Genomic DNA, 12,042 nt, shown 5'->3' with positions numbered 1-12,042 from the left:
TTTTTCGTCGAATCTAAAAAATCTTGCTTCTAACAGAAGGGTGGTGAGTTCAAGGATATGGTCTATAGAAAGGGGGGTACGTTTTGTTAAGGTATCGTCTGTTTCTAAGAACTTGCGTAAGGCTTGTAAAGTAAATGGAATATGGACATTTGTGTAAAGAGAAGTAACTTCATAGGAAGCTAGGATGTTTGTATCGGATATTGTGATGTTATTAGCTTTTTGAAAAGCTTGATTGGTGTTATTGATCTTGAATGTGGAAAATTTAGTAAGGGGGGGTTATAATTTTGACCAGGAAGGAGGATAAATTAGCGAAAGCTGAATTGCTATATGATACAATTGGTCTTAAAGGGTGGTCTGCTTTGTGTAACTTGATAATCCCAAACATGTGGGGGAGGATGTTATTGCGGATTCCAATTTGCTGTAGTGTGGAAAGGTTGATTTCCTTATTTTGCCTGAGTTTCCTGAGAATTATGTCGAGTTTATTTTTGAGTCTTACGATGTTATGGTTATTTACATTTATATATGTGTTTGGGTCTGCTAAGATGGATTCTAATTTTTCGGTGTAGATGTCTTTATCTATTATAACAATCGTGTCACCTTTATCGGCTTTTTGAATAATAACGTTGGAAGTTTTACTGAGTTTGTGTAAATCCATAAGCTGTTGTTTTTTTATATTAGAGCAGGAAGATAGTTTGGTATTAATAATACTATTTGTTTGGTGCATTAGACGCCATTTATCGGGATGATGTTCGAGTTTGGACTGGAGTTCAACAATGCAGTCTTTTATAGGGTAATGTTGATTTTTGATGGCAAAATTAAAGCCATATTCCAGGCCAGAAAGTTCAGCGGGTGTAAAAGATCTGGAAGAGAGGTTAACGGTGGTGATTTTTGCAGGGGAACGAGTCGTGAGGGAATTCCATTTTTTATTATGTCTTTGTATTATTTCTTGGTTGGTAGCATTAATACGTATATTGTTTTTGTTGGTGAACTTGGTGAGGGAAGTAAGTAAAAGTTTTACTTTTACTGACTTCCCTCCCTTTTAATTTTTCAATTTAACAATTCAACGTAAACATTAACCACGCTACCTAAGTAAACCATCGCAGATTAATTTCAAGGTGAGTACCGCTTTTTAAGCTTTTGCTATTCTTTTCTAGTCTATTAACACGGTACTTGAAGATTTCTAAAAATTTCGTATTGTCAAATTTAATAAGATATTTTTAACGGTAATAATCGACACCTTGTCTGCACCGCTCCTCCAATTTTAATTTTAATTTTTTCACATTCCTTATTCTCCCTGATGCCTTTAGACATGTCTAATAATCATAAAAAAACTCAACTAACCAGCACACTCATCAAATATTTTTCCAATAAGCTACACATTGCCTTTTTACAAAAATGTCTCCACCACAATATTATCCCCAAATTTGCCCACCTTTTTCCTAAAAATAATTGCAAAAAATATCCACATATCGTACACCGCACATCTATTATGATCATCCGTGAAGAAATCAGGAAGACATATAATAAAAAATATAGCCTTTTAAATAGCATACACCAACTCAGATTTTACCTTAAAAAAGAAATGATCCCTTATGACTGGATTGAGTTCACCAACAAAAACAATATACGTATTAATGCTACCAACCAAGAAATAATACAAAGACATAATAAAAAATGGAATTCCCTCACGACTCGTTCCCCTGCAAAAATCACCACCGTTAACCTCTCTTCCAGATCTTTTACACCCGCTGAACTTTCTGGCCTGGAATATGGCTTTAATTTTGCCATCAAAAATCAACATTACCCTATAAAAGACTGCATTGTTGAACTCCAGTCCAAACTCGAACATCATCCCGATAAATGGCGTCTAATGCACCAAACAAATAGTATTATTAATACCAAACTATCTTCCTGCTCTAATATAAAAAAACAACAGCTTATGGATTTACACAAACTCAGTAAAACTTCCAACGTTATTATTCAAAAAGCCGATAAAGGTGACACGATTGTTATAATAGATAAAGACACCTACACCGAAAAATTAGAATCCATCTTAGCAGACCCAAACACATATATAAATGTAAATAACCATAACATCGTAAGACTCAAAAATAAACTAGACATAATTCTCAGGAAACTCAGGCAAAATAAGGAAATCAACCTTTCCACACTACAGCAAATTGGAATCCGCAATAACATCCTCCCCCACATGTTTGGGATTATCAAGTTACACAAAGCAGACCACCCTTTAAGACCAATTGTATCATATAGCAATTCAGCTTTCGCTAATTTATCCTCCTTCCTGGTCAAAATTATAACCCCCCCTTACTAAATTTTCCACATTCAAGATCAATAACACCAATCAAGCTTTTCAAAAAGCTAATAACATCACAATATCCGATACAAACATCCTAACTTCCTATGAAGTTACTTCTCTTTACACAAATGTCCATATTCCATTTACTTTACAAGCCTTACGCAAGTTCTTAGAAACAGACGATACCTTAACAAAACGTACCCCCCTTTCTATAGACCATATCCTTGAACTCACCACCCTTCTGTTAGAAGCAAGATTTTTTAGATTCGACGAAAAAATCTTCCAACAAATATATGGCTTACCAATGGGACTGAGGATTTCGGCCCCATTGTCCGAAATCTACCTAGCCGCCATTGAAAGCCAAATCCTACACCCCTTTCCCCCTGAACTAAAATTATACATGCGCTATGCCGACGACATTCTTGTAGTAGGCAACAGATCCATTATTAATAACCTCTTCGTAAAACTTAACTCTGTACATGATAGACTTAAATTCACCCTTGAAATTGGACAGAACAATCAGATAAATTTCCTTAATCTCACTATCTATATAACAGGCACAAAATTAAATACGAAAATTTTCAGGAAAAATACAAACACCGGTAAATACTTACATTTTGCTTCTCATCACCCTCTAAACACTAAAAAGGCAGTTTTATATAACCAAATTCACAATGCACTAAAGTACAGTTCCTCACCCACCGACCTTCACAATGAAATACAGTATATTACAGACAAATTTATATCCAGAGGTTACCCCCACCAACTCATTTTAAATACAATCCTTAACGCTAAAAATAAAATTAAATCTAACACCCCAACCAAAGACAAAAATAAAACTAACATCCGCATAGTCCTCCCTTACCACAATGAACTAGCAGGACAGTTCCGACGCCTATTTAACAACACTGATATCTCCCTTGTTTTTTCCACCTACAACAAATTAGGATCCTTCTTCAGCACCTATAAAGACACATACAAATATTCTACAAACGACCTTAATAATATTATATACCTCATTAATTGTCAACCAAACTGCAACACATGTTATATCGGAAGTACCACTACCAAATTTGGCTCATCAAAAACATCCAACACCCGTGCATACTACCATTTCTATAGTCTCATGTCTAACCAATCTGTCACAGAACTTACAACTCATGCCCAGACTCACAACCACAACCCGCTCATCGATTCTGCCATTTCCATCATTAAACTAAAATCCAGCTACAGAATACTTCAATATGAAGCTCTAGTTATTGAATGGTACAAGCACCACTCTAACCTCCAAATTCTAAATTCCCCTTCAATCTTTCCCCAATTTGGAACCTCTCGAGATTAAAGTTCCCACATGTCAAAAAAGGCATCACGAGAGTATAATTTTTTATTCTTAAAATACCATACGCGTTCTCTCCCCACACATTGCCAACTGAAGACGTTCTTTAACTAACGAAAGTCCTCGTAAAGACTATTGGCTTCGCCGGATTCACTTACATAGTTTTTAATTATTCTTCTTTTTTTTATTTCGATGACAACCAAGGATTGGATGTGTACACTTCTGTTTCCTTGCGCCCATTTAACTCAGTCAACTTTTACTTACTTCCCTCCCTTTTAATTTTTCAATTTAACAATTCAACGTAAACATTAACCACGCTACCTAAGTAAACCATCGCAGATTAATTTCAAGGTGAGTACCGCTTTTTAAGCTTTCGCTATTGTTTTCTAGTCTATTAACACGGTACTTGAAGATTTCTAAAAATTTCGTATAGGAATAATAGTTATTAATAGTTATTTTGATTATTATATAATTAGCAGTTATTATAGAATAATAGGAATAATTATTATTATTTTTAAAATTTTAGGACTTAGCAGCTGAAAAGTGTTCTATGCCTTATCGAGCTCCAGAGCTATTTCATGTTGAAAGTCATTCTTCCATTGATGAAAGGGTTGATATATGGGTGAGTATAACATTATGGAATTCATAAAGAATATTAGGGCTTTACAGTTTAACAAATGAACTGTGAATCAAAGAACAAATGTTCCTTTAATTTTTATTAAAAAAATCCATAAAATTTTTCCACAAAATCCATTTTTTTTAAAAATCTAATTATGTGGTGCCATTCTAGCATTACCAAACATGGTAGACTGAGAATAATTTTTTCATGAAATGGCTTCTATGCTTATTTGATAAATGACATTTTTTTTAATTTACTAGTGTAACTGCATTTAATGTGTAAATTACTGAATTTTATGTACTGTTTTGCTGGTTCTCCAACATCATCTATGGTAGTGTTTCTTAACCTATGGGTCACAACCTAAATTTAGGTCGCTAGCTGTCTTTGAGTGGGTTGTGAAACATTTTTCAATCGATTAATGAAAATTGACAGAATCACAAATCAGCTCAATTTAAAACTATGGCAGTTCAAAGAATCAACCATTAGCACCTCCAAATAACAATAAGAAAAAAATAAGTGTGAAATGAAAACAAATTTAAAAAAAATATCTGCCTTTAATCTTCAGCGAGTTTCAGTATCATTGTCCTTTTGATTTTGCAGCAGGTATAGTATGTATGTTTCAGATTTTGGAATATATGTTTTGAGTGAACAGTTTCATACTTCTTAATATAGTCTGTAAGTCAGCAGTTGTGGCAAGGAGGACTGGTGGTGGTGATTAACAGTGGCAGTTGTATTGGCAACATAAGCAGTGGCACCAGACCAATGATTGCTGGATTGTGACTTGGTGTTAAGTTGTACTAGTGAATTAGTCTAGAACTGTAACAGTGTTCAATTTATATTTAATAGTGTTGTAAAGCATCTTAGCCTGTGATTTCATTATAACAAAATTTAAAGTGACCCCCAAAATAGCAAAATGTAAATACAAGGAATAGTTTTCAGACATAGGTTTCACATACATTATTGAATGTGGAGTAATCAAACCAGTGTATGATATGTTGTGAGGTACTTAGTAATGAGTCACTGAAAGAAAATAAACTTAGATGACATTTTGGAATGAAACACCATACTTATATAGGAAAAGAAAAAATCTTTTTATTTAAGAAAAGAACAACAGACTAAACAAGTGGCCCAAACAACAGTCTTGTCTTTTCTGTGCAACAAGCCGTGTTGGTTTCATGTTATGGTTCTTGGCAGATTGCAAAGCAGAAGAAACCACATTCCATTGGGAAAAACCTTGTTAAACTAGCAGCTGTTGACATGGTGCTTATATCATGTGGAGATGAAGTTGCTGCAACAAATGCAGAGATGAAGAAACTGCAAAAAATTCCATTGTCAAGTGATAGTTACTGCACATATTAAAGACATTTTGAAAAACATCAACAACTAATTTGGCAATAAAAACAAGCATGATTTTTAGCCTGCAACTGGATGAATCAACTGATGTAGGAAACGATGTCCAATTCATGGCTTATGTACAATATCCTAGTGTATAAAATATATGGAAGAAACTTTTTATTTTGTAGACTACTTTCCATCACAACAACTGGAGAAGTTATTTTTAAAAAGGTAAATTCATTTTTAATGAAGAGGGATTGAAGTGGGATCATTGTTTTAGTGTATGTTGTGATGGTGCACCCGCAGTGTTTGGAGCTCATAATAGTTTTTGTGCCAGAGTAATGGAAATTAACCTGCAGATTAAATTTTTCATTGCTTTGCTGCACAGAGAAAATCTAGCTTCAAAGAAGTTTTCACCAGAATTGGAACCCGAAATGAATGACATAATTCAGATAATTAATTTTATAAAAAAAGAAATCTCTCTATAGTAGAATTTTTAACCAGATATGCTTTGATTTTGGCTCTGAATATAAACATTTACTGTTTTATTTTTAAATTATGTGAGTATCTAGAGGAAAAAGTTCTGCAGCAAGTTGTAGCATTACACAATGATAACACATTTTTTAAAAGAGAATAATCACCCTTTGGTTTCTAGATTTCTTGATTCAAAGTGGATACTACAAATAGCCCATCTTTCATGTTAATTTCAGAAAATATATCTTTCAGATATATTTTCTGAAATTAACAACTTAAATATCTCCATGCAAGGCTGTGAACAGACACTTATTGAATTAAGTGAGAAAATAACTGGGTTAAAAAAAAATGACCAAGTTCAAATAATTTTGGAGCAAATGGATGGGTGAAATGGGAAGGGTTTTTTTTTTTTTTTTGGCTGATGCTGCATAAGCTTGCTTTCTTGCATCATATACTTCTAATCATGCTAAAAGCTAAAGTTGTGGGTGGATGAGGAAAGTGAAAGAAAGGAAACTTGCTTTGTTTTGTACTCTGAATCTACTTATTGAAGATGAAAATATTAATTTCACTGACACACAGAATATTGTCATGGAGCATTTAGGAAAAGTGATAATAGATGATAGAATTCAGTTGCTACGTCCCAGAAGAATATATTGCGAAATAAGATTGGTTGTGAATCCTGTTTAATTTTGATGTGAATGATTTGCATTATGATTTCATAAATATCAGTAATTAGCATTAGCATTAGTAGAGGCATATGATGCAAGAAAGCAAGCTTATTCAGCAAGAGCAGCATTTCAATAATCTGCAAGAGCAGCTTATTGAAATGCAAAGCAACAAGATACTTCGTTACAATTTTAATAAACATACTGAGTCCTTGAGTGCATTCTGGTTGAAAGTAAAAAATGGAAAAACTGATCTTGGGAAATGAAGCACTAAAAGTAACGCTTCCCTTTTCTACTATATATCTCTGTGAGTTGGGTTTTTCAGTCCTGGAAATTACAAAAACCAAGTTATGAACCTGATTAGAGCCAGAAGATGATTTAAGATGCTGCCTTAAATCAATAAAACCACAATTTGAAGAACTTTTGAAAATTGTGCAGAGTCCAGGTTCACAATTAACAAGCAGTGAATTATGTATTTTTAAACTTGATACCTTTGGAGAATTTCCTTATGTAGTACAAATAATGTATGCACATGTGCATATATGTGAATTTTCATTTAATTAAAATCTAACATTTATTATGTTTATTCATTTGTAATTTAATTTGCAATTCCCTTTTTATTTTCGATTCATTGGTTGCATGATCAAACTATTACTCGATTCTGGGGTGTGGCTTAAAAAGGGGTTAAGAATCATCAATCTGTGGTCTTTCCTCGATGACTACTGGTAGCATACTACTGGATTATGGTGAAGGTTCTTTCTACACGTGCTATGGCTGTGTTTCATGGAAAATTTTTCCAACCCACAGTACTCTTTGGTAATGGCAATGTGATATTGTTGAATTTTTACCTTTAGCATAAGTGGAAGCTTTAAACTTATACAGCATATATCCCCTTGGGCCATTTAAAACATTTATAAACCGATATATGACTTTTTAATTTTGATTGGGACTGTTTACCTTATAAGTCAGCTGCGATTTCCCATGACTGATACTGCATTGTCACAGTGATGAATTTTGACCAATGACTCAAGAGGATATCTATCTATTAATTTTAAAAAATAATAATAAATAAATAAACAAAATTAAAGGGAGCATGAAAAGCAATCAAGCACAAAAAAAAAAAAAAAAAAAACAGAATTTATTGGATAATCCCTTTATTTTTATTTCTTGATGATTGGTTAAAAATTATTTTTTAAATTCTTTTTTGATGATAACCAAAAATGAGAGAGAGAGAAATTTTATGACAAATTCGGTGTAACCTTGATATAGCAAGCCTTGTTATACCACAGTTTTGCATATAATTCCAGTGTGATCATATCCTCGAATAGGAATATAAAAAAATGCAGCTTTATGACAAACACAATTTCATAATAGCCATTCACAAAAGCAAACTTCTTAATTCATTGAGGAAAAACCAGCTAATGTAGTGGTTTCCAAATTTGGACCATTGAGCTACTGTGTTCCCTCATTAGTATATTCTCCTAATTAGACATTTAAATGTTTATAAATAACAAGGCGTAACCTAGAGTAATCACTGTAGATGTTCAGTTTTTCATTTATTTCTTTCCTCAATTAGCAATGCAATAAAAAAAAATGCAGTACATCACTGACACAGTAATTGCACATGGGGAAACTCACAAAAAGTAAAAATTTTTTACCCTGAAAGGCAAATGAAAATGAGCTACCAGTTGCAATATATTCAGTTATAAATTTTTGTAAACAATGGCATGCAACATTCTTTTCAAAGTTTATAAATCACATATGGAATGGCAAAAACTGCTAAAAGCATAATGCAATGTGTGCTCTGGAATACATTAATTGCATAATGGAGTATTTAGACAGAAACATTGTTTTTTTTTTTTTTTGTTTTTTTTTGTAATATAAAGGTTTACTTTCTTTTAAAGCTAAAACTTTACATTGCAATTGTTGGTTACATTTTAAAGTTAATTAAACTTTACAGTTGTTGGTCTGATTTGAGAAGACATTACCATCCAACTCTGCTTAACATTAATATGTCATACAATAAAGAAACTTATAGTAATTGTCTTTGTTATTTACATTATCAATTGGAGATCGAAAAGGGAGGTAAGTTTCGTTTGCATTCACTAATTAAACCATACTCACTACAGCATAGCTAAGTAAGAATATCACCCTTTGTAAAAGACTCTGGTATATCTTTTGATCATTACTATCCCCCACCTAGTAAGCATAAAGATGAGTCAGGGAACAAGTACTACAGCAGAACAATCGCCTTCGACAGTTAAAATGTTACATAGCAATTATTTCTCCCCCTCACATTCACAAAAGGAGAACTTGGAACAAGTATGTCAACACATGCAGATATTTCATTTTAAATGAAACTTAGCACAAATAAGCTGTTTTATTGTGAGATCCCATGTCGTATTGACAGTCGATGGCTTACTGTGTGAGATGAGAATGGCAGGAATGACATAGCAAAAGCTGACCCATGCCACAAATATAGGTAATAATAAAATTTGTTATCTTTGTTTCATGAAAATAAAAAACAAATTTATCTTTTGCTTTGGCAGTGAAAATGAAAAATAAGTACAAATGTGTTATTTTCTTAGCTAATGCGGACAATTTACACACACTTGCTGACAATAAAATGATATGCACTCACTGCTCCCATTTAGCAATCCTATAGAGAGGAGAGTGCATCTTGAAATATGAAAATTAACCCTACTACACTGAAATTAAATTACTTATAATAAAAGTGCTTTTTGGTCATTGCATATTCATATTAAAAATTAGAAAAAACTAGGTAAATTTTATCTCAGGCTATAATTGGGTGTTAAAAGATATCTCTAACACCTGCATTATATCGAGGTTGCACTGTATGTATTAATTAATATGTATTGAAATGCTCAATGTTCATTGTAAAAAAAAAAATACTGATATCTGAGAGGGCAAAACTTCAAACTACTGCCATACTTGGGGGGTTTAGTATTTTTTATTATGTACATTTTTAACACTTATCTATACTTAATTTTTAGGATTTTGTGTGTTATTTTTATTTTGTAAATAAACTATTTTAAAAAAATTTATTTTATTAAATTTTTTTTGGCTGATGCTACATAAGCTCATATGCTTACTTTCTTGCATCACATGCCTCAATTACCATTACTATTTTGACTACAATGAAATTAACATTTTTTATTCACTAACACATCTTAGATAATCCTAATATAAGATTTAAAAAAATTTTTTTTTTTTTTCTTTTTTGCATGTGTTAACATTTCTTTAACATACTGTACGTATGTTTTATTAGCATTAGCATTAGTAGAGGCATATAATGCAAGAAGAAAATGAAAAATCAGAAAGCCCCGGGGGAAGATGAAGTTACTGTAGAGTTGTTAAAATTGGGAGGAAGAGACATAACACAAACACTGGCAAGGCTCTTCACAAAGTGCATTAGAAAAGGTGTGACGCCTAAGCAGTGGAATAATGCAATCATAGTTTTGCTGCATAAGAAAGGAGATAAATCAGAAATTGGAAATTATAGACCAATTAGCTTGTTATCCCGCATCTACAAGTTGTTCACAAGGGTCATTAATAACAGATTAGAAAGAATACTTGATGAGAATCAACCAAAAGAGCAAGCTGGCTTTAGGACAGGATTCTCAACTATGGATCACCTTCACATAATATCACAGCTAATGGAGAAAGCAAATGAATATAAAACACCATTATGCCTGGCATTTTTGGATTATGAAAAGGCATTTGACTCCATACAGCATAAGGCAATGTTTCGGGCACTGGAAAGACAAGGCATTGATACCCCATATATTATGATTTTGAAGAAAATATATGAAAGTGCTACTTTCTTTATTAGACTAGACAAAGACAGTAGGAAATTTAAAATTGAGAAAGGAGTTCGACAAGGAGACACAATATCTCCGAAGCTGTTTACTGCTGCCCTTGAGGAAGCTTTCAGAAGATTAGACTGGTCGCAGAAAGGAGTCCATGTGAACGGAGAGTACCTAAACCATTTACGATTTGCAGATGACATTGTGGTCATAAGCCATGATCCCAAAGAATTAGAGGAAAATCTTAATCAGTTATGCACAGCTAGTAAGGATTTTGGACTAAAGATGAATATGGCTAAAACAAAAGTAATGATGAACAAGCCACAGAAAGGGAAATAATGATTGAAGGAGCAGTAATTGAAAAGGTGGAGTCATATACTTATCTGGGACAAGTTATTAGCTGTAATAATGATAAATGGCTGGAAGTCAAGGAAGAATAAATTTTGGATGGATAGCATTCAGGAAATATAGTCACATACTGAAGAGCAATATCTCAGTTTGTCTGAAACGTAAAATAATGAACCAATGTATACTTCCCACCATGACTTATGGAAGTGAAACTTGGGCACTCACCAAAAGAATGGAAGAGAAGCTGAGAACTACACAGCGAAGAATGGAATGAATCATATTGGGAATCAGACTGTTAGATAAGAAGAGAAACACATGGATTAGGCAACAAACTCAAGTAAAGGACATTCTTATCAAAACTAAAGAACTAAAATGGTCTTGGGCAGGACACATAGCTCGAAGACATGATGACAGATGTACTAAGAAAATAACAGAATGGTATCCAAGAGGAGCTAGAAGAAAACCTGGAAGACAAAGGCAGAGATGGATAGATGAAATTCACGAGTGAGTTTGTGGGTAGTAAATGGATGGCCAGTGCTCAAAACAGAAGAAACTGGAAAGTTGCTGGAGAGGCCTTCATCCTGCAGTGGATTGAAAATGGCTGATGATGATGCAAGAAAGCAGGCTTATGCAGCATCAGCCAAAAAAAAACAAAAAAAAAAAAAACTTCCACTTCACCCCTCCGTTCGTTCAAAATACCTGTCCAGCTGAGCCTTAAATTTATTTAGGCTATCAACTTCCACACAAGGGATGGAAGTCTGTTCCTCCAACTAACTACCTGCTGGCTAAAGGCAAATTTCCACACATCTATCCTAGGCGCCTCCGTAGCCAGGTGGGAAGAAGCAGCAGTGCGTAGCACACGCTTCTTGATTAGACCGGGGTTCGAGCCCGTCACCACCAAATACGGAGCATGCGGAAAGGTCAGGGAATGACCACCGCACCGGAGCAATATGGCCTTAGTTGCTAATGCTCCTAAAAAAAAAAAAAAAAACCAAACCAAAACATGTATCCTACATCTGTCTTTCCTCAATTTGAATTTATGCCCTCTCATGTAATTATTCTGAGCAAGAAGAAGAATCCCATCAGCATTGAGCATGTTCAAACCATTCAAGGCTTTATAC

The 12,042-nt window shown here is 33.7% G+C and overlaps 1 protein-coding gene across 1 annotated transcript in view; it reads left to right on the top strand.

Annotated features, from left to right (window-relative positions):
- The window catches only part of LOC150079603 (serine/threonine-protein kinase 16), a 112,872-nt gene that overhangs the window by 80,582 nt on the left and 20,248 nt on the right, over nt 1–12,042 (top strand). Inside the window, exon 6 of the mRNA XM_090383134.1 lies at nt 4,180–4,275. Within this exon, the coding sequence (XP_090239260.1) occupies nt 4,180–4,275 (96 nt within the window). The remainder of the gene's footprint in view (nt 1–4,179; nt 4,276–12,042) is intronic.

This window comes from Mastigoproctus giganteus, chromosome 10 (assembly GCF_048544385.1).
Source record: "Mastigoproctus giganteus isolate SK-2022 chromosome 10, ASM4854438v1, whole genome shotgun sequence".
NCBI lineage: Eukaryota > Metazoa > Arthropoda > Arachnida > Uropygi > Thelyphonidae > Mastigoproctus > Mastigoproctus giganteus.
Note: the sequence above shows the minus strand (reverse complement) of the source record. Positions and strands in the feature narration are given on the sequence as shown.